Raw genomic sequence first — 22,829 nt, 5'->3', positions numbered from 1 at the left:
TTGACGTGGCATGCATATGTGTTGAAAACAGACGAGGAGGTGACCGAGTTCAAGCTAAAATGGCGGAGAGGTGACAAGTTTAAGAATATATCATAATCTTGAACTTCTAATGTGGCGACGACGGGTTAACAAAGGGGATAACGAGGGATTTTTTTTATAGAGGAGGGGGGGGGGGGATATATGGTGTAGAGTATTAAATGTTACACTATACAAGGATTTGAGACATTGACCTCCTATTAGACCATGCGTAGTCAAAACCCTTAACCCTTAAACGTTTTACGCAACATGATATCTCAGTTAGCAATGAAAAGTTATGTAGTGGTAAAAACCCACAACTTTCATGCAATCATTATTACCTCTTCCACAGTTACGTACGTAACTTTGAAATCAATAACTTTGAGTGGATGCGGTGTAAGGAAGAGTTTTGGCCAAAACAACACCTACAACTCTCTCACTACATATGGTCTGTTGGTCTTAATGGGCAATAATAGTGTTAACATTAATTATGTATTTGAAATTCAAATTTTCTTATGGCTAAAGTTTAACCCCCAATTGTATTTATTTTGGCCATAGTATAAAACAATTGTCAAATTAAAAGCTTTTATAGAACCTTGTATAGATAAAAGTAATGTTGAACTTTTTTTTTATTTCACACCTCTCTCTCACATGCTGCTGTTGAAAATGATCCCACATCATAACACAACAAAATTTGAAAGTTGATGTCACATAACTCTCTTTTACATGTTCGTGTGATAGCCGATCATTTTATTTGCCATATAACTAAACATAAATTGAAACTTTATATACCGTTTTCAAATAAAATCTCTTTTGTACATGTTCATGTGATTTCACACAATCTATGTATATTTTTTTAAAATTTTCAGTAGAGTTACTGATTTATTTCAAATAATCCAATGAAACTAATTAAACTAAATTTTCTAAATGTTATGTGGACTTTACGTGTGATTGCCCGGTTGTATTTATGTCTATATATTGTTTTATGATGTTATTTATATCTAGTAATTTTGTAATTACTTATAGCTTTTATTGGTATCTTTTTTTTTTACATATTTTGGTTCTGGGTTTTTGTCTGTTGTGTGTTTTGGAGTCGATGATCTCTCTTAATGCAGCCTCTCTATCTCTAAATATAGAGGTAAGGTCTGCCTACATCTCAATCTCGTTAAACTTTATCAACAACTAGCTATTTGTGAGATTTACTGGGTATAACTGTTGTAGTATTTAATTAGTCATAAACTTGTTATAAGAATAAATAATGTGAAACTTGAATTCTTTTCTAACTATTGAATGCATTAAATATGCTATCAAGTATCAACAAGATAAAAGATAATTATAGTATTCACATAAAAAACTTGTCAAATTTTCTCCTTTGGAGAAATATTTTTTTATAAGGATCTTTTTAGCAAAAAGTTTCCGAAAACACCTTATAATTCGTTTTTTAAAATAAATAAAAATACTTAAAAAAGGATTTAAAAGAAAATGCTCTCTACAAATTCAAAAATCATTTTAATAATACCTTATCTAACCAGTCTTTAATTTTTGTTTAGAACATCTATAAAAACAATACTTAAGATTTTATAAAAATGATAAAAAAAACCTTTGCACTTTTACCGCTCTAAAAAATGAAAACAATTTGATTTTATTTATTTGGTTTGATTACATGAGATTAATGTTACATGAGGAAAGATCCAAACGTGTTGACCAAACCAAATATCTTTTTTTAACCATTTTAAAGTATGAACAAATGATACGAAAAAATATTTTTAAAGAAATGTTAAAAGCTATCTCATAAAATTATATATATAAAAAACATTTTTAAAATAATAATTAAAATAACAAGATGATGACCAAAACAAAGAAAAGGTAAAAATGGTTTGAATTTTATATATGTAAAACTTGAAGGCTCCTTTTTATTTTTTGAATAACTAATATTTTTCTTTCAATCTATTTTACCCCTAAGATCTTAAGTAAGATCAAAACTTATAACTATTTAGTTAAAAGATATACCACTTTGTCACTAGACCAAACCAGTGATAGTTCAAATGAAAACCTTCAAAACTATGTTTTATAAATTATTTACTAGTTTACCTAATTTAAAACTTGTTAGAAGAATAAATAATGTGAATAGATAACGTGAAACTTGAATTCTTTTCTAATTATAGAATGTGCATTAATACGCTATCAACAAGATAATAATATTCAATCAATTATATATTCAAAATTCATAAACAAAGATCCACGATATCATAATATTCTTACGGTCAAAATTAAGCCAAGTCAAAACATTTTTATAATTATATAAAATTCAAATTTTTTTTTCAAAAAACATATTATAAAAATAAAACAACGATCCAATGTTCCATTTATTTATTTCACAATTTTTTAAAAATCTCATCGTTCACATCTCTCAAAGACACACTTCTCAATATATATATATATTTTTTTTACTTTCTTAACTTCTTTCATTATATAGAAACATAGGTATTACATCAACATAGCAGGTAGGCGGGCAACAAGCTGTGCCGCCACCCCTTTCTGAATTACAAACCCTAACCTGCTAAAGACATACCCCTGCCCTTTTGGAGTCGACACATTGCTATGCACAACTCGTTGGACCCTGGTTAGGAAACAAATAGCTTAAAACACAAGGGCATATTCGACATTTCTTAAAACATAACGTTATCTAACTCTACCATTGATTCAAATTCTGTTTAATACCATTCTCTTGTCTGTTGCTACAGTGTCTTAACTCTGTAAGTCTAAACCTATAGATACACACATATGTATGTATAGGCCTACTACACCTACAAACACTCAATCTATGTGTACATTGCCGTCTTCTCTGCACCAACAACACAGTCCCCAAAACACTCACAATCTGTACAAAACCTGAAGCAAAATCACAAGTTTAATTAAAGTTTTTGAAAATGGAGGTGGAGATGGAACTGGAGGATGATAATAGCAGCAGCGGAGATACGGCGGTGGAGTTCACGTTCACGGCGGTGGAAATCGATATCGATTACGAGTTTGAAGCGGCTAGGTTTTTCGATTTTACGAGAACGGAGTCGATCGATGAAGCTCGTGAAGCTGAAATGTGGTTCGAGTCGGTTGGAAGCTATCCGCCTTCACGTAAGCTGTTGAAATATGTTTTAATTGATGATTTACGGTTATGATTTTGACGATTGAGTAGTTGTATACTTATTTTAGGTTTTTAGATGATTTTTTTTACTGATAAGTGATAGTATTTGCTGGTGAGAGTGCTAGTTATTTACTTATTTTAAGTTTTTAGATGATATTTTTGCTGATAAATGTTGGTATTTGCTAGTCACATTGCTAATTTAAGCTTGTGATTGACTTATTTTAGGTTTTTTAGATGATTTTTTTGCTGATAAATGTAAGTATCTTTTTTTTTCTTTTTTTATGCTTCTGATATATATATATATATATATATATATATATATATATATTAGCTGTTTTGTTTAGCTGATAAATGTTAGTAGTTGCTGGTTACATTGCGAATTTAAGCTTATGATGAAGTAGTTATTTTAGGTTTTAGATGATTTTTTTTTGCTTATACATGTTAGTCAAATGCTGGTGATATGCTATTTTATGTTTCTGATTTTTTATGATTGAGTAGTTGTTTTAGGACTTTTAGCTGGTTTTTTTACTGATGAAATATAAATGATTAAATGTTAGTATTTGCTGGTGATATTGCTAATTATGTTTCAGAATTTATTTTTTATGATTGAGTTGTTATTTTAGTAGTGTAGCTGATTTTTTTTTCTTTTTGCTGATAAATGTTAGTATTTGCCGGTTGCATTGCTAATTTATGCTTCCAATTTTTGATGGTTGAGGAGTTATTTTAGGTTTTTAACGAATATCCTCTCGATCGTAGTCGATTGAAAATATTGTAGTTTTGACTTTTGTGTGTATATGTGCCCTAATGTTTGACTTATGAGGTCAATCAGAGATTTCTTGGTTGGCATGTGATAAATTTCATGGAAAATACTTGTTGCTAGGTCAAATTAATAGTACAGGTTAGGTTAAATGTGGCAACAGTTTTGTTTTTGATGGTCTAGGTTTGACATTAGAAGTCCAAATGTATTCATTGTTCTGATGTGAAATGGTGTTGGTACTTAGTGCCCTAATTGTTATAAATAATATTGGTTGAAAAGTATTACATGGATGAATATGCTAATAATAGAAATCTGTGCTCATTTGGTGTGGTGTAAGTTATGGCTTTGGTTCAGGCTCTGGTTCATGTTGATATTGTTTTGTAGCTGTGGTCCATTTTTGATTGCAGAAAATAAAAACAGTATTCCACATATGAAGTGGTCCTGGTAACCCATTATTCCTGAGATGTTACTGTCCCAATGCAATTTTGAGATCTCCCCAATTGTGGTTATATGATGATTATATGGTTTTCATGTGCCTTTTTACATTGCATGCATTCTGATTGTAATTTGACTTGTTTGTCATTGAATAATGTTTTATTATCCAGAATTTTTGTATGATAGCTTCTCAATAAAACTATTATTCGTTGTGAAAAGTTTCTGTCAGCGTGACCGCAATCCTTGCTAATTTGTGCATATATTTTGATTTCAGCGTTTGCAGTGAGGTTGCTTTCAAGAGAAAAAGGTGAAAATGCCAATGGTTCTGCATTATCCAAAGGTTTTGATAATTCAAATCAGTCGGATACCGCCTCGAATCGAGCACCGGATGATTCTACAGTGGCTTTGAGCAACACAGGTATAACTAGACTTCTAACTAAGGGGGTGTTTGGGATTCCTTATTTCAATCTCCTTATAAAAAGTGTAACTTATGACTTATTCCCCTCACAACATTCAATTTTGCCAAACACCTTTTGACTTTTTAGAAAAGTTACAAGTCATAAGGAGGGTACAATAAGCAATCCCAACCCCCCCCTAATTCTACATACACAATTAGTATAAAATGTAAGATGTCTATTACTATACTATCTGCTGATACATATTTCACAGATGCTGATGTGGTGAATACTTTGGACTTGAAGAGTTATTATATGCAAGCATTTCAGAAGCAACATACTAGCTCTATACCTAAAAATAATGCAAGAATTGACAGTTCTAAATCTAAAGCAAAATCAAGTTGGAAACCATCTTTTCCGAGGACATCAACTTTAATGAAACCAACAGCAAGTCAACTGGCTAAACAAAATCAGGAGCGTTTAGTTGACCATTTCAGGTACATACTCCTAAATTTTTTATTTTTGTTGATGCATGATCTAGTACCGTTACACACCCATAAGTAATATGATTGTTTGAATGAGTAAGTATTACATCTAACCTTCTTTTTACTGTGTGTTAGATTTCAAAAATTTGGGAACAATTCTTCGGGTGTCGAAAGTCAAGCTGCAAAAAGACAAAAGCTCGATGGGGGCCACTTGTTTAAGGTTAGAAATAGTTTGTGTTCTTCTGGATAACGGTTTTCTTTTTATAATTGTGCATAACATTCTAAAACATTTGTTAATAAATGTAACTAAGCATTTCTGCAATGTGATTAACCATTTCTGCAATATCGGTTTAACAGGTAACTGACACGACGCAACAAACTAATTTTATCCACAAGGCACCAAAAAGGGTCAGTTGTCTAAACTCAGTGGTTCACTTATTTTTCTGAACATTCTTTATTTAAATTTCCTTTTGATGATTTCTAGGAAGGCATTATAGACGGTAATTTAGGTCACGGGCGGTTAAGAATCACGGTTCCTAGACCTCCCGATCTTGCAACAGCTCAACGGGCACACAGAACAAGGTTAATTCCACATATTGCTTATTTATTCTTTTGTTTTGGAAAATGGAAATAAAACATGATTTATTTAAAGTATTGATTGTTTTGGTATCAGGCAAAAAGATGATAATGAAAACCAGCACGTGACATCAAGAGCTCCCGGATTTCGAGCTCGCCCACTCAACCGAAAAGTATGTATTTTTGGTGTTTATTATTCTGCAGGTTTTTTATATTTGTTCTTTATATGTCTTGGTTACTTGCAGATTTTTGAGGCACCTTCATTGATGCACCAAAAAAGAACCACTCGTCAATTACCAGAGTTTCAAGTAAGTCGTTGCATAATAATCATATATAAAATGGAAAGATTTAAATTTTACATGAAGGATCATATTTTAAACAAACCGAACGCTCAGTGGGAAGTTCGTTTTTTTAATGAATGCACAAACATGAACGCATGTTTCGTTTGTACATTTATGTTTGTGAATTTCGTTCATTTAAATTCTCTTATGTTCATGTGTTTGCAACTTTGCAATCATTTATGTTTGTTTAATATATTTATTTAACTTTTTTAGGTCCGTTAGAATTTATTCTAGTTTTAATAACTTTTTTAGGCCAAACACATTGTTGTTCACGTTTACATTTATTTGGTGTTGCTCAGTTGTGTTCGTTTGTCTACGTTTGTGAACTGTTCGTTTTTGCTGTTAATGAACAAATGAAGTTAAACGAACAAGCGCTAACACTCTTCATTTAGCGGTTCATGTTTTGTTCAGTTAAAGCTATGAACAAACACTAACATGCTTTGTTCGTGTTCGTTCGATTAGTTTACAAGCTTAATCATATTGATGCTTGTTATCAGGAGTTTCACTTGAAGACATCAGAGAGGGCTGTTCAAAACACTGCTTCTGCAGTAACATCAACTTTATCATGCTACAGCAATTTAAAGGTTATATAAATCAAAGACAGTTTACATACCTGATAATGGGATCTAAAAATGTATGTTTTGCTGGCACCACAGAAGCCTAGTCTTGCATTTGGAACGGAAAGTAGCAGTAGAGAACTCAAAGGGTATTCTTGTAATTTTACACTTGATTTTATTTAGATATTATATGAATGGTTTAACAGTGTGTGTCTCTCTCAGATCAAATATTTCTGGTGTTATGAAACAAGAGGATGGTGAAACAATTCACAGATTTAAAGCCCTACCCCTTAACAAGAAGGTATTTGATATCAATTAATACATCAGTCGGAAATAAAAGCTTAACTAATTTACAGTACAAATAAAGTTATAATTAAGTTGCATACTGTTGTAAATGTAGATATTTTCAAGTAAAGGAGATCTTGGAGTTTTTAGAAGTAGCAAGAGGGAGACTACAGTTGCAATGGTAGTTTAAATGTTTAATTTCAATAGAGTCAAAAATTATTAAATTGTATATTTTACAATTTTTCTCAACAGGCATTTAATTTCCAAACCGAAAAACGAGCTCATCATGCTCCACCAGTTGATCTCTTTAACAAGGTATGTTTATGATTTATTTAACAAGCTTGTTATAATCTTTTGGCTGTACATAAGGCTTATTTGTTGAAAACTGTTCAATGTTGCATAATTTGTAGCTCTCGTTGGCATCAGAACCTGGTTCTCGGTCCACTAGGCCTCCATCTATGTTCACAAAGGTTATTCCTAGTCCCTCTCCTAACTTAGTAATATATTTTTAAACTTTTACCGACTTACATATTATGTTGGCACAAGGGCTCAAAAGAAAACCGAGTATGCTCGTTTCAACAACAAAGTGCGGTAACCATACCAAAACTGGGATCAAAACAGGCTAACCTAGCCAAGACGATTAATGAAGGTCCTCCCTTATCAATAATTAGCAGGTAAAAACAATGTCTACTTAGGGGTGTACATGGGTCGGTTTTGGGGGCTCAAAGTTTGAAAACAGTTAGGTTTCATTTTTTTTTACCATTCGGGCTTAAAAATTTGGGCAGAAAAGAAATTGGCTCAAAATAGTGAATTTGACCCTAAATCTTTTTGTTAATTATTTTGATTAATTGATAAAATATTTGTGTCACACCATTTATTAAATTCTTATGAATTTTTTGGCATTCAAAACCAAAAATGAAAATCCATAGATAATGCTCGGTTTTTTAATTACACGCGAGAACAAAAAGAACAAACCTAAATTGTTTAATTTTTCTATCAGTGGTTCATATCTTTTAAAACTTTAACTTCTTACATACAAATAATGTGAATGTAATGTACATAAAAATTATAAAACTAATTTGTTCATTGTTTTTTTCAAACGTTTTCTTTCACATGCATCGGAAATATACTCCCATGATTTATACTTGTTTTTTTAGAACTAAATGATTTTTTATATATTTTTAATAAACATTGCATTTCAATGATTTCCTTCTATTTAAATTTTATACATTTTGAATTCTCATTCTTTTGGAAACAGAAACTTGGGAACCCGTTAAAGTCTATAACTTGCCTAATAGAAGACTAAATGAAGAAATTTAGCGCATTGGCATCAATGTCGGCAACTTCTGGATCTTGCAAATCTTGTTACCGACTACAATACACCATACGACCTTTAACGTGTTAATAAAACGCGTGAGAAGGCAAGTTGTAAAGTTCCTCATAAGTGGTTTTTTACTTTTATTACAATGATTAGCCATATTTCATAGAGGAAATTGATGCTAGTTTGTCGGGTCGGTGACCGAACCTTGGTCTGGTTTAGTGGTGGTGCATGGCTGTATTGCTCGCTTCTATAAATTTATAAGTTTTTTAAAAAAAGAATCAACAAAGATGGAAGATTGCGTTTAAATAGTACCAAAAGGTAAAAGATCCTCTAGAAAGTACACTGAGTGTCTGAAACATAAGAGACAAAAACTCACATGCTTAAAGTTTTGATTATTGTACTTTTTTGTCCTACTGATGATGTTACAAAAAATTACGATTTATGTATTATTAATACATATTCAGTTTATTTATGAAAAGTTTAGTTTATAACAAAAGTTTCATCTGTAACTCTTGCAACAAAAGTTATTAGTTGAAGGTGATGCTTCAATGGAACCCCAAAGTTTGATACGACGTGTGGGGGTTGCGAGCTGTGGTGACATGTTTTAATGTAAAAGGTTTGAGTTTGACAATAAATTAAGTTGCGGGAACAAATAGAGGGCTAAATAATGTAATTCAAGTTAACTTTTCAGCAATGCTAGTTTTTGGATTGACCTCAACATCTACAATTTGTCTTTTGGCTTAATGACATAGGGGTGATGGTTAAGGTTTGAGATATTTGACGTCTTAATTTTGAAACATGATTCAAGGGGTTATTCTACCGTGGTAATTTTCCTCTTTGAAATTGTTCTCGAATGGGCCAGCCCTGGAGAGTCAAAATATATATGGATGATTGATGTCTTGTCTTAGAAAGGGTCACTTGGGTATTGGTTGGAGTTCTAAGCTTTTTAAATAAAAAAAACTTAAAGATCTTTATGAAAATGCCATAAATTACCATGACAACGAATCGAATATTTTTTTATAATATCTTTAACTAAATGTCTACATAAAGAAATAATTAATAAAATTGAAGCTCAATGAGCAATGACCCAGTTATAAAACTAATGACCCAGTTATAAAACTAATGTAGTGTTTGATATGAAGTAATGATATGTAAAACGAAGTGGATCATTTATTTTCAAGAAAATAAAATAAAACATGTTTGTTGTCATTTATCAATTGAATGAATCATTTCTAAGTAATGCAATTCATTCCATATATAACATTTTTCACTTCTTAGTAAAATATGGTTTTTCTTTCATTCTAAAAATGGAATGAAAAATGTTCAATAATAACATTAATAATTATAATAATAATATAATTACTCATATTATTATTATTATTTTATCATCATCATTATTATTTTATTATAGTATAACTATTATTAAATTATAATTATTATTATATCTCATTATATTATTACCGTTTCATTAATTGAAAAAAAAAATAACGTGTGAATAGTTTATTATTTAATAAAAAAGTAATAATAAAATGTTGATTTATTTCATTCTTACATGATAACCAAACAAAGTAATGAAATAGTAATGATTCATTTTATTCATTTGTTCATTTAATTCACTCGTTCATTTCATTCACTCGCTTATTTCATTATCCCATAACAAACAGATCGTAAATGTATTGTCCAACTGGATGACAATTCAAAGCCATTCAAATCCGATGATGGTTAATGGCCCATTTTGAATTCATTACCCAATTAAATATAATACGGCTACATAGGTTTTGGATGTATGTTAATTGATTTTGACTGTTTTTCGGTTTGATTTTTCGATTGGCTTGAATGTTCTTTAGAGTTTCTGTTCACTCATGATCTTTGATGTATATGCATTATGAATATAAGATATAATTGCTTGTTTGCCCATCTTGCTACTATGTTTGATTGATTTCGTGTCTTTCAGGTATAATTGTTAGTTTTGGCCATCTAATTTTTGTCATTGGTTTAATTATGGTTTAGCTAGGAATAGAAAACTATAGGAAACAACTTGTGAGATTGTCAATACCAGTTTCCTACCAATCTTGTAACCAGAAGGTGACAAATTGTAGATTTCACCTTGTTTATTGAATGATTAGACCAGGGTTGTATAGAAGTGAGCTTTACCTTATTATATTTTATTTTGTGATTTTGTGTCCTAGATTGTGTTAGATGAAAGTACCCTTTTATCCCTATAGTTGCTAGTACCAGACCTTTGAGAATATTATGTTATTGAGATTGGAAGGTGAGACTTCATTAGGGTATCTAAGGCTCTAATCATTCGTGTTTGGTTCGTTTAGGTGAGTTAGTGAGTTTGAAGGAGATGGAAACTTGAGTGTCTTTAGAACATGTACCATTTGATTAATCCCAAAAACATTCAAATCATCAATAGGATTTCTTGCCAAGGTAATTGTCTTTCCAAATTTGATATGCTTCATGTCATTGCTTTTTTCTAAGTGCTTCCTTAATGTTCGTTCATTTTAGTTTTTTGTTTAGTTTCTTAGTTCGTTATTTGTTTCTTTTAGTTGATTAAAAATAATCTTTTAAACAGGTTAGGTCTTAATAGAGGTTTTGTACTGAGTCGCCTTAATGTCCACGGATTCGATATTTGGACTTAGCAATAATATAATATATAACTATAGGTACACTTGCCGTTATGTGATGTTTAGTTGGTGAAAATTTGTGAATTATTTTATGGGATATTGGTTTTTAATATTTCTAACTTTCATCTGCTGGTTAATAACACTCTCAACTAGGGGTGTCTAAAATACCCGAACCCGATTAACCCGACCCGAACCCGAATAAGCAAATTCGGGTCGGGTTAATAGGGTCAAAAAGTATTAATCAGGTTAACCCGTATTGTTAATAAGGTCGGGTTTCGGGTTCATTGTTGGAAAAAAGTCGGGCTTCAGGTTAACCGAATAACCCGATTAGTGGTGATACTTTACTTTAAATACAATGATTAAAAGGTAAAATAAGCACTATAAAAGCAATAATGTAAGCTTTATTCTGTATGTTCATGAATCGCTCGGCAGAAAGTTCTTTTATGTTGTGTTCATTTAACTAAACGAACAGACATGAACACATGTTTCACTCATTCATCTATGTTTGTGATTGTTCGTTTATGATTGTTCATTTTAGTTTCTTTACGTCCGTTCATGTTCGTTTACATATTAATAGAAAATTATTAAATATTATTTGTATTTAGAAATATATCACCTTATATGTTTTATATTTGTTTGTGTTTATTTAAATGTGTTCATTTATGTTCGTTTATATATGTTTGTGTCCGTTAATGTATGTACATATATGTTCCTTTATATCCGTTTATCTTTGTTTAATTATGTTCATGAACTATTTGTTTAGATTTTAAATTAACGAACATAAAAGAACACGGACATGTATGTTTAGTTTTTCTAACGGACATGAACACAAATATATGTTCGATTAAGTGTTCGTGTTAGTTAAAAGTTAAATGATAAAACACAGACATACCTTTGTACATGTCTGTTCAGTTCATTTACATGCCTATATATATGTACTTATAAGATAATTACTTGTAAAAAATATTGAAAATTGAGTGTAATTAGAAATTTTGTAACCTACAAGTTACAAACAAAAAAACAACTTAAAATTATAAAGTAACAAGGTTAAACCCGATTAACCCGAATAACCCGAACCCGACTTACCCGAACCTTTATAGGTCGGGTTGCAGGTTAGATATTTTTAAGGAAAACCCAACTAACCCGACCTGACCCGATTAACCCGAAACTGATCGGGTTAACCCGATTATATATATATATATATATATTTTTTTTCACGCATCAAGGTTAAATTAGTTGATTTAGTTGCTAATAGTCTATTAATTTAAGTTGCTTTTGTTGAAAGTTGAAATTTGTGATTAATTGGCCAACATTATAAAAGAAAGACGAGGCAAACATTGTTATCTTATCTTCAAATAATACTCCCTGGAAAACTGAGTTGAATGAACTTTCGTGGGAATTGGGATTCTTCGTAACATAAGCAAATTTCATCTCAACTAGACATTTAATTAGGGTCCATGCCAACCAATTAATTAGGGTCCGTAAAAAAACATGAAACTAGTTGTGCATATTTAATTAGGGTCCATGTCAACCAATTACATGATTTTTCACAAACTATATTTACTAGGAATGCATTAAATGCAGTAGGGATAGTTAATGCAAGTAAGCAATAATTAGGTTGTGTGTTGTCGTTGAATTAATCTTCTGAATTTATACATTAATATTCTTTCATGTAATTTTGACTAGACATTCGTTGAAGCCATTGTTGAAGCCGTCTAAGCATGGGCGAACATAGCTACAAACTATGGATAAAATATGCCATCCCTCAACTTTTTGTCGGTAGTATAAATCTTTTTTTTGTTTGATCGGTTTTCCTATTTCGCTACCACTGAAGAAATATAACATTACCCCTATTTGTTTAAAGTTCAACCAAATTAAAAGCTAAAACAACTAAAACCCAATTAAAAAAGTCCAACCACATTAAAGCCCAAACTAAATAAAACCATTGTTCGTTGTTCCTTTACGTTTGGACTAGGCCGGACTTCAACATTCAACAAAACAAAGTTTCATTAAGCCATTGTCCACCCCCTACTACCGGACCTCCACGTTGTAGTCAAGTAGCTAGTGTTCCCTTAGTTCATCTTCCACGGTTCGACTTCTACTTTTTCAGTTTAGGTATTCTTCTACTTTTATTCCAATATCCTATATATATGAATGATCACTTTAATTACTAATGTTAGTTATTATGTTATTCATTTTTATTGGCTGGGTTTTTTTTAACGGGTTGTTCAAGTTTAAGTAAAAATGTCGTAGTTCATAAAGAATGAAGGGTCTAATATGTAAATATCATAAGTGAAAGGGGTTGGATTGAATTGAAGATTAAGCGCTAATATATATGTAAATATCATAAGTGAAATAGATTGGATTGAATTGAAGATTAGTTGCTTGGATATAAACATGTCATTGTTTATGAATGGTTATTCTTAGTTTAACACTCCCGATATCGATCTTTCTCAATACTCAGAAAGCCTAGTTGTATAATCAGATGTTAGCATCATCTTGCTGCAATTACAACATATAAGTTTTTAAATCTTAATATCTAATTGCTGCAATTACAACATATAAGTTTTTAAATCTTAATATCTAATTGTTTAGACAAGTTAGGTTGTTCTTTCAATATTAGCTAGGTACTGTATTATGGAGTTTGTAACACAGTGTTTTGTTTACACAGTGTTGTGTGTGTGGAGATTATGGGTTCTAAACCCGAACAAAAAATATATTTATACGTTTTAATCCCCCATATTACGGAGGTTGTTTTATATTACTTGTTTCTAATATTTATTTATTTTTTGAATTTTCATTTTCCTTATTGTATGAAAGTTAGTAATATACTTATGGTTTGATAATAAATTGTTTCACAAATAAATGAGATGTTATAACCCGATTTAAAAGCTATATGGGTTTGATGAGACCCAAGACCCGTTTATTATTTTACTATAAAATTAGTTTTTTAATTTAAATAATATATTTCTTTTTTTAAATAAAACATATATTAATTTTTAGTGTATCCCTACTTTATAGGATTTTTATATCAAATATTTGGTGAGATTGGTTTTTGATTTAATGAGATGTTATAACCCGTTTAAGAAATATATGGGTTTGATAAGACCCATACCCGTGAATTTGGGTCAAATGCATGAGAAGTCTCAATTTAAAAATCAAGCAAATCTGGTGACTCAAAAAAAAGGAAAGCGACGACATCATGACACGTAAGATTTTTATGTTTTCGATAGGAGTTTCGGGAGTTTATTAAGGGTATGGCACGTTAAAGAAGAAAAAGATTATGAGGACACAATCTAATAAAGCTATTTGGCTGTCTTATTAACTTTCATTTATTTTGTTTGCAACTTCTCAATTTCATCTTTAATCTTTATGCATAGAGAATTAGAGATGCTCTCACACGTAATATAATAAAAAAAGATAGTGGATTTTACACTTTCTCACTTTCTTATTAAATAGGTTTTTTTGTTAATTAAACATGATATTTTTCATTGGTTATCTGTTATAGAAGTTCATGTGAATGTTTCATAAACAATCCTAAACTCTTAACACGTACTCTTTCTTGAAAATTTCATACTAAATGAACTATTATTGTTGTCGTTGTTGCTGTTGTATTTATATGGTTTTGATTTAGATCTACCAATTCTTCTATCTTGTCATTGAATGATGCTATGCTAACAGATGATCAAACAATATCCTTAAACTATGGTAGAAGTTATGTTTCTAGAACGATCCTTTTGTTGTTCGACAATTGTGTAATTTTCCTAAACTAAATTATACATGTCAAAGTTACTATCGTAACCAGGTGAATGTATCCATATATTATAAACAAATAAAACACAAGAATACTTTAATTACTTGTTCTCTTAATATCTATTGCTTTGATTGAATGTATTGGATATTTTGCTCAGTAAAAAAAAGTATATGAAGAGATATATATATAGCTACGGTATTTGGATATATGGAATCCGGATTGTGTTAGGTTCACCCACGGTGCTTCGATTATGTGGTATGCATTTATAAGTGGTAAAGTGACCACCAATCACATGTAAGATAACACAATTAAGGTTATAACAACCAATCACATGTAAGATAACATAAATATGGTTATATCAATGATAGTGACAACTAACAATACCCGATAATTAGATCATTCGGTCTCTCACACATTTATTTTTCCGATGGTACCTCAATATTGATTTTCATACCGAATGGTAGTTATAAATAGATTTTACTTAATGTGATGAGGCTAACGACATTTTGTGTTGCAAATTCATCCAATTGATCCACTCCAAAACCGCTTAGAGTTATCTCCTGTGAAAGTCAGTATCTAAATCCTCTTGGCGTCGTATTCATGCTTCTTCGTATATATGAATATCCACGACAACCACCACTTGACCGAGTCATACATACGGATATTCATCTCATTACTTACCCGTCCGTCATGCCATGATTTAATTTCAAATTCATAAATCAAACACGTGTTCTTAGTGTGTTATGTGTTGCATTCATAATATCAATGTAGCATTTTGGAAATATCCCAAACAAACAAACAAACAAAAAGAGAAGAAAAAACATGGTCGGCTTCACCAAGAATTTAGGACTTTAAAGCAACTTCTTTTAATCCCAACACGCCACTCCTTACTTTCAAGATTCAACTTCAAAACAAAACATAACATATAATATTATAATAAAATTCTCACTTGTGTTAGATCTTTGTTAGATTTGGTCATCTAACTTTCTATTATTGTACAAACCAACAGTTCAATTCTTACCAGATTTAGCAACCAAATCAAATGGGTTCTCTGATCATCCCATCCAAGCTCAACACTTCATCTTCACTTCTTGATCACCATCAAAGCTCTTTGTTCATCTTCAAAACACCATCAAAGATCAAGAAGATTCACTCACCTGTAACCATAAATCATGCAACCTTTTTTTAAACATTTTTTTAAAAAGTTATTATGGGGTTTTTGATGGATATATATATATGGTTTGTTGTGACTGAATCTGCAGGTTGCAAGATTATTTGGGCCATCAATATTTGAAGCTTCAAAGCTAAAAGTGTTGTTCTTGGGAGTTGATGAGAAGAAACATCCTGGGAATCTGCCAAGAACATACACACTTACACATAGTGATATTACTTCCAAGTTAACTCTTGCTATCTCTCAGAACATCAATAATTCTCAGGTAATTTTAGTCTTTTTGTTTATTATTTGAAGAATTTCTTTTAAGAAAATTATGATAGAATGCATACAGTGGATTGATTATTCCATTTGAGTAATAAAAATATTATGATTATTATTATTTAAGAGATCTACATATTTAAAGGAAAGCCTTTAAATATTATTATTATTGTTATTATTTAAAGGCATAGCCTTTATACATCACGAGTTTGAGAGGGAAAATCTTGGGTTAAAATCCTACGGTTCACAAAGTTAAAAGAATTCTGTTAAAAAAAATCTAAAGTAAGTTTGGCCTGAATTCGTTAAAACATTAAACTTTATTTTTGAGGCCTGTGTTTGTTGAAGAGCTTGTTTAAGCTCTTAACTTATTTGAGGTTTTTTGTGGATCTGGTTCATCCAGCTCATGATTGATCTACTCTCTTGCGTCCTGTATCTAAACATGCCTTTGATTTTCTTTTCTTTTACATTTTGTTTCATCATGTGTCCCTATCTTCCTTTCCGACAAATTTACGATTTTTTTATATATGTATATAGAGGTGCACAAACCGGTTTTTTTTAAAAAAACCGGTTCGGTTATTAACCGGACCGGTTTTTTTTGGCCCGGAAAAAAACCGGTTCGGTTAATAACCGGACCAGTTAATAACCGGTTTTTTTCTGTCAAAACCCTAACCGGTTATGACCGGTTTAGAAACCGGTTAGAACCGGTTAATAAACCGGTTTTTTTATTAACCGGTTTTTTTTATTAACCGGTTTTTTTATTAACCGTTTTTTTTTTTTTTTAAATTTCGCGGTTTCAAATACGAATATTTGTTTTTTATATTTTGTACTTAATGAAGACCATTATTTTTTCACAGTATAAACAAACCGGTAACTACAAGGCAAACCGGTAACTACAAGGCAAAACGGACTGACCGAAGCCATTCTTTGCTTTCGTTGTTAGGGTTCTTTGCTTGGAAGATGAGTATGAGTGTGTGTTGGTGAATGTGTTTTCAACAAACCAAAGATTAAAAACACATAACTTTCATTTATAGTTTTTACATTAAAAATACAAACATTAAATCGTTATCGCATATTCGTAACTCAAAAATACAAACATTAAATCATTAACACTGAAGAAATCTCTGCCAAGAACTGTTGTTCATGATTTAACTCAAAAATACAAACATTAAATCGTGAACTAGCAGATGCTCCTGTTGTTCCCAATCGCAGTTTGTTCATGATTTGCCTCAATGTTTGCTGTTTCTTTAACTAAATTAGAAAAATCCAAATCAACAAGTAAATAAGAGCACATATTAGGAAAATGAATGCTTAGACACGATTACATGAACAACTTGCTGTGTTCGAGGCACCCATGTTGACGGATGAAGCAACACTTTGGGAGGCCATGATAATAAGAGCGTATAATCGAGTATGAAATAAACGAGTACGAGTATGAAATAAACGACTACGAAATAAGAGCGTATGGAGTGGTAATGTGGTATAATTGAGTGTGAGATAACAAAATAATCGCGTATGAAATAAACGTTTAGAGCTAGTAAAGTTGTATAATCGAGTGTGAGCTAACCTACCCAACCTAAACTATATATAGTTGTTTGTGGGGGTAAAATGTTAAAAAAAACGGGCAAAAAAGGACCCAAACGGTCATATGGCCGTTTTATAACGGTCAAAAACCGGTTAACCGGTTTTTAGGTTAACCGGTTTTTTTATAACCGGTTTTTAAATTTAACCGGTTTTTTTACTAACCGGTTCAATAACCGGTTTTTGTCCACGAATGAGTAACCGAAGTACTAACCGGCGGTTCAATAACCGATCTAACCGGTTTTTCTATTAACCGGTTTTCGGTTAACCGACCAAACCGGTTCTATAACCGGTTTTTTTGAACACCTCAATATGTATATTATGTGATATGATATTAATTAATTTATAATTTATATTATAGTGTATATATTAATTAATTTATATTGTATATAGTAATTTCTGTTGAATATGAATAATAATTACTTTGAAAAATTCTCATAATGACCCATTTTAGAAAAGAAAGTCTAAAAATGTCACTCCCTTTTGCTTAATTCCAGAAATAGCCCATCCCTATCTAATCATGAAGATAAGATTCTGGAGTCAACGTTTAGTTTTAAAAGACCAATAAAAACTGACACATAGGCATTCAAACTCATCTTAACCATGGGTTTTGAGCTCAAACTCATCTTCACGTTAAGTTTTGACCTCAAACTCATCTTCAACAACGAGTTTGAATGCCACGTGTCTTCTTGTCATTGGCATATAAATTTCATCGTCACTATTGAAACGGCTATTTATGAAATTAAGCAAAAGTGGAGACATTTTTGGTCTCTCTCTCTCTCTCCTAAAACGGGTCATTTTGAGAATTTTCTCAATTACTTTTTATTTGTTTTTCCAAGGCTTAAATTTTTTTATAATATTATTATGATTAATTTAAATTAATTTAATATATATATATATATATATATGATTAATTTAATAATTATTATCATTTTACTGCTATAATTTTTTAAAGAGATCTACACAAGTCGATAAAATATTAAGGTATTTGACAAGTTCGAATCTGATTCATACCGGGTTTTACCATAGTGGGTTTTCCCAAGAACTGGTGATATTGGCTTTGGTTACCCAACGATGTCCATAATCGTGGGCATATAGAGTCGTCTTTGTCATTGGGTTACCCCCGGTAACCGGACTTTATTCATTGATCGATAATTTTTTTTGACACGTGTTAAACTATAGTTTTAAGAAATTCTGCTCACATGACAATTTGACATTGATTTCTATTTGAAGTTGATTCATCATCATGTGTCCGTGTCTTCTTTTCAATCATATGTAAAATATTTAATGTATGTGTATTATATGTCATTGTATTATCCGGTAACCAATCAACCAGTATAGCTAAATTATATATAGAAACAAACATAGTTTTCTCACAACATAAATAAAGATGATAAGAGAGTAAGTGTATTTAGTATGTAGTCACCAAATTTCACATAGAAAAATTAGAAATAGCTAAGTTTATAAAAATACAAATAAAGGTATCCATACAAGATATAATGAAATAAACTAAATTATATTAAATAAGAGATTACAAGTTTGGGAAAATGTCCATTGGACCTTTATCTTTAACAAGGTGTCACGTTTATCTTTTAACTTCATTGTGGGTGCCCTTACAACGAATACGATAAGGCCTTTATCAAAGCAACAACATTCGTGAAAAGTGTCCGTTTGATGTGGAGGAAGGAGGTAACAACAAGAGAGAAGAGAAGCACATGATGGCAAACACATGCGGGAGTGGAGGGGTGTTTTGCGAGAGCAAGAGGAGAAGAAAGAGAGTGAGGGGCTGGAAAGCCACTCGATAAGCCTTTAGCGTTGCAAATAGTTTAACTGTCAGCGATTTATACTCAATTTAAAGTACATGATAACTTTTTTTAAAACTGCCAGACTAGGCTAAATTAAGGTCTTAGACACTCCTTTTGGATAGTTACGTTTGGGGAGTTGATCATTTTGATTGAAGTATGTGGGTTCTTTAGTTATGACAACGTTATATGCTCTTTTAAATGCTTTTACAACAAAAGGGCAAAGACATAATTATGATATTATTATTTTGAGTTGTAGTTGCAAGGGTGGTATAACAAGTTATACAGGGATGAAGTGGTGGCAGAATGGAGAAAGGTGAAAGAAAATATGTCACTTCATGTACATTGCCACATTAGTGGTGGCCATTTTCTTCTAGACTTATGTGCTCGTCTAAGGTTCTTCATTTTTACCAAAGAACTACCACTGGTACGTACAACAATCAATACTTACAGTATTTTTATTTATTTATTTATTATTATTATTATTTTGTAAAGTATTAATGCATGATGTTTAACTATAGGTGTTGAAGGCATTTGCTCACGGAGATGGTAATTTGTTGAACAATTATCCTGACCTACAAGAGGCTTTGGTTTGGGTTTATTTTCACTCCAACATTCCCGAGTTTAACAGGGTGGAATGTTGGGGCCAACTTAAAGAAGCCGGTGGGTCCTATTTTAGGCGTGGACCCACCACGCCAATTGATATGATTCCAAGTCCGTGTCAAATGGACTGCTCATGTTGTTTTCCATCAGTGACTTCAATCCCATGGTCAAAAGACGTGGCCAATGGTGTGAGAGATTAGAATGGGACACCCGAAGGCTTAGGCCAAAAAAATTGATTTAAGTATTGAAGGGTCATTGAAATATGAGATCCTAACAGAACCCTATCAAGATGAAAGATAATGAAGATAAATATAGGTGTTGATGTTGTTTATATTTTTCATGTTTGTATGTATTCTTTTATTGTGACATGTAATATTGGTATGATATATGTTGGTGGTTTACGAAGATTTGCAAACAAGCAAATGTACCAGTAAAATCCCACTCATATGGTAACGTTCTAGAAGGTGGGACGAGAGCAAGTTTTCCCCATACCAAGAGATAGAGATGCTTTCATTGAGACATTCGGCTCCATTTTTTTGGGTCATACGAAACAGGGGTGGCTCAATGTATTTGAAGGCTAAAGGTTAACTATAAAATTGGGCCCTTTCCAATTTAACCTTGAGCAAATTCCTACTTTAATTTTAGTAGTTAGCTCTCAAAAATTGTTAAAAGTCTTTACATATACTCAATTTAACCAGCTAAATTCAAACCGAAAACTTACTGGCGTTTGCTATATTTTTTTATCTGAACGACTAAATATTATTAAAACACAAGCTCAAGAATCAGCCCATTGCTGTAACTAGTTATGGTGAATGCTGGTATAGTATGGTCGTAGTGGTCCATCCAAGGATGTATAATTGTTTATGTGAACAAACTATTATTATTTAGTTCTATTAAAAATATTGTTACGGACTGAAACCATTGTAACGTATAGGATTTGTCTCACATCGCTTGTGTGGGGAATTGATGTGAAGTTTATAATAAGCTAAATAGGTTCCCTCAGCCAATAAACTAGTCTTTTGGGTAGGGTTTTTCTGTTACAAATATACATAAATATAACTATTATAATGGATATGCATATTATATATTTATAATCCATATGCATATTTTATATTAAAGCTTATTATGTTTTCCATTGCACTTGACTGCTATTCGAAAGAAGGAAAAAAAATTGGTGTGACTCTTTCATTGGACATAGAAATCAATCACTATTGTCAAACCTCAAACCCGGTTCGTCAGCCTTTCCAGAAATCAGAAGTACCACACACCGTTGAGTCGTTGTGTGGTTGTTGCCATGGACACCATTACTAACGTCATCTAAGGGCCACGAATTATTGATTTGATTTACAGTTTTACACAACAAATTTTAGTCTTTCATTCATTTTAAGTTATAGTCAACTAGTCATATGCACCACATAAAGTATAAACTTAAAAAAACAACTTAAAATATTAAGGTATATTGGATTTTAATAATCCAAACTTTGGCCTATTGGCCGATATTAATCTCAATTTAAGAAATTCCATAGAATAATTTCAGCTTTCACTCTGTTGGCCTCCACTGAGCCTTTTCTTAACATGAACTAACCCAGTTAGTTTTAAGGCAAAATATGTCATTTCTACAAATTTAGGGGATAAACGAAAAATATAAATTAACTTAAAAACTCAACGTAATGGGCGCAACCACCACCGCGGTCACCGCCACCGACACCGCGACCCTCGACACTGCCACCACCACCACCACGACCGCCGTCGTCGACATTGTCACCCCCACCATTGCGGCCTCCGCCACCGGTGGTGGCGGTGGAGGCAATGGCGGAGGTCGCGGTGGTAATGGCGGTGTCGACGGCGGCGGTCGTGGTGGTGGTGGTGGCAGTGTCGAGGGTCGCGGTGTCGGTGGCGACGACCGCGGTGGTGGTGGCGCCTGTGTCATTGAGTTATTAAGTTAATTTACATTTTTCGTTTGTCCCCTTCAATTTATAGAAATGACATATTTTGCCCTAAAACTAACTGGGTTAGTTCCTGTTAAGAAAAGGCTCAGTGGAGGCCAATAGAGTGAAAGTTGGGATTATTCTAGGGAATTTCTTAAGTTAGGATTAATATCGGCCAATAACCAAAATTTGGATTATTAAAATTCAATAAACCAAATATTAAATATTGAATTACAATTCTAACAATTTTATAAGATATGAGATATGTGACACTAGGGCCTTTACACAATATTACTGGAATATAATATTTCGAGTTAACCATGTTTGTCGGCATATTGAAATATAGTATTTAGGGTTTTAGTACTCACTCCAAAGGTCTGGTTTATCCCTAAATACTATATTTCAATACACATGACCCTTATACAACTTGTATGGAACTATATGGGTTGTATAGGTGTTAGATGATGTTAACAGAAACCTACACGTGTCGTATATCATATATATGAATGAATGTCAAAAATCTGGAAATATGAACTAGAATAGGATATTATGGCCTATATGAGGCGTATAGGCCTATATGAGGCGTATAGTTCATCCATAAAGAACTATACGAGTTGTATAGGACATATTCGAGTATATTTCATCAACAAAAAAGTATACGGAGCGTATAGGGCCAACACTAGGCATATAGGCCCATGAAGAACTATATGTGATATCATGGCTTATATGAAACATATAGGCCTATATGAGTTTTATAGGCCCTGATAAGCATTAGAAGGATGGTATTTGAACA

At 31.9% G+C, this 22,829-nt stretch overlaps 2 protein-coding genes across 3 annotated transcripts; both read left to right on the top strand.

Moving 5' to 3' along the window:
- The first annotated feature begins 2,741 nt into the window (after nt 1-2,741).
- LOC143576677 (protein TPX2-like) lies at nt 2,742-8,784 on the top strand. Of its 2 annotated transcripts, none has more exons than XR_013142986.1 (16): nt 2,742-3,147; nt 4,624-4,767; nt 5,019-5,241; nt 5,365-5,449; nt 5,587-5,637; nt 5,714-5,811; nt 5,903-5,978; nt 6,051-6,113; nt 6,644-6,731; nt 6,795-6,852; nt 6,926-7,004; nt 7,104-7,169; nt 7,241-7,303; nt 7,399-7,458; nt 7,545-7,662; nt 8,247-8,784. XR_013142986.1 is itself a non-coding variant. In XM_077060713.1 (16 exons), exons 1-16 carry the CDS (start codon nt 2,946-2,948, stop codon nt 8,263-8,265), a joined length of 1,503 nt encoding a protein of 500 aa, XP_076916828.1. In that variant the 5' UTR covers nt 2,742-2,945; the 3' UTR covers nt 8,266-8,784. The 2 variants fall into 2 exon arrangements, 1 of the variants encoding a protein (XP_076916828.1); XM_077060713.1 differs by having other exon boundaries at nt 7,535-7,662.
- A 6,685-nt stretch (nt 8,785-15,469) lies between these two features.
- LOC143576679 (protein STAY-GREEN 1, chloroplastic-like) lies at nt 15,470-20,421 on the top strand. Its single transcript, XM_077060716.1, has 4 exons — nt 15,470-15,852; nt 15,956-16,129; nt 19,765-19,932; nt 20,027-20,421. Exons 1-4 carry the CDS (start codon nt 15,736-15,738, stop codon nt 20,306-20,308), a joined length of 741 nt encoding a protein of 246 aa, XP_076916831.1. The 5' UTR covers nt 15,470-15,735; the 3' UTR covers nt 20,309-20,421.
- The last annotated feature ends 2,408 nt before the right edge of the window (nt 20,422-22,829 follow it).

Source organism: Bidens hawaiensis, unplaced genomic scaffold (genome assembly GCF_021521415.1).
Source record: "Bidens hawaiensis isolate Kalapana, Puna unplaced genomic scaffold, B.hawaiensis_p1.1 tig00028261_1, whole genome shotgun sequence".
Taxonomy (NCBI): Eukaryota; Viridiplantae; Streptophyta; class Magnoliopsida; order Asterales; family Asteraceae; genus Bidens; species Bidens hawaiensis.
This window is presented reverse-complemented; position numbering and strand designations above follow the sequence as displayed.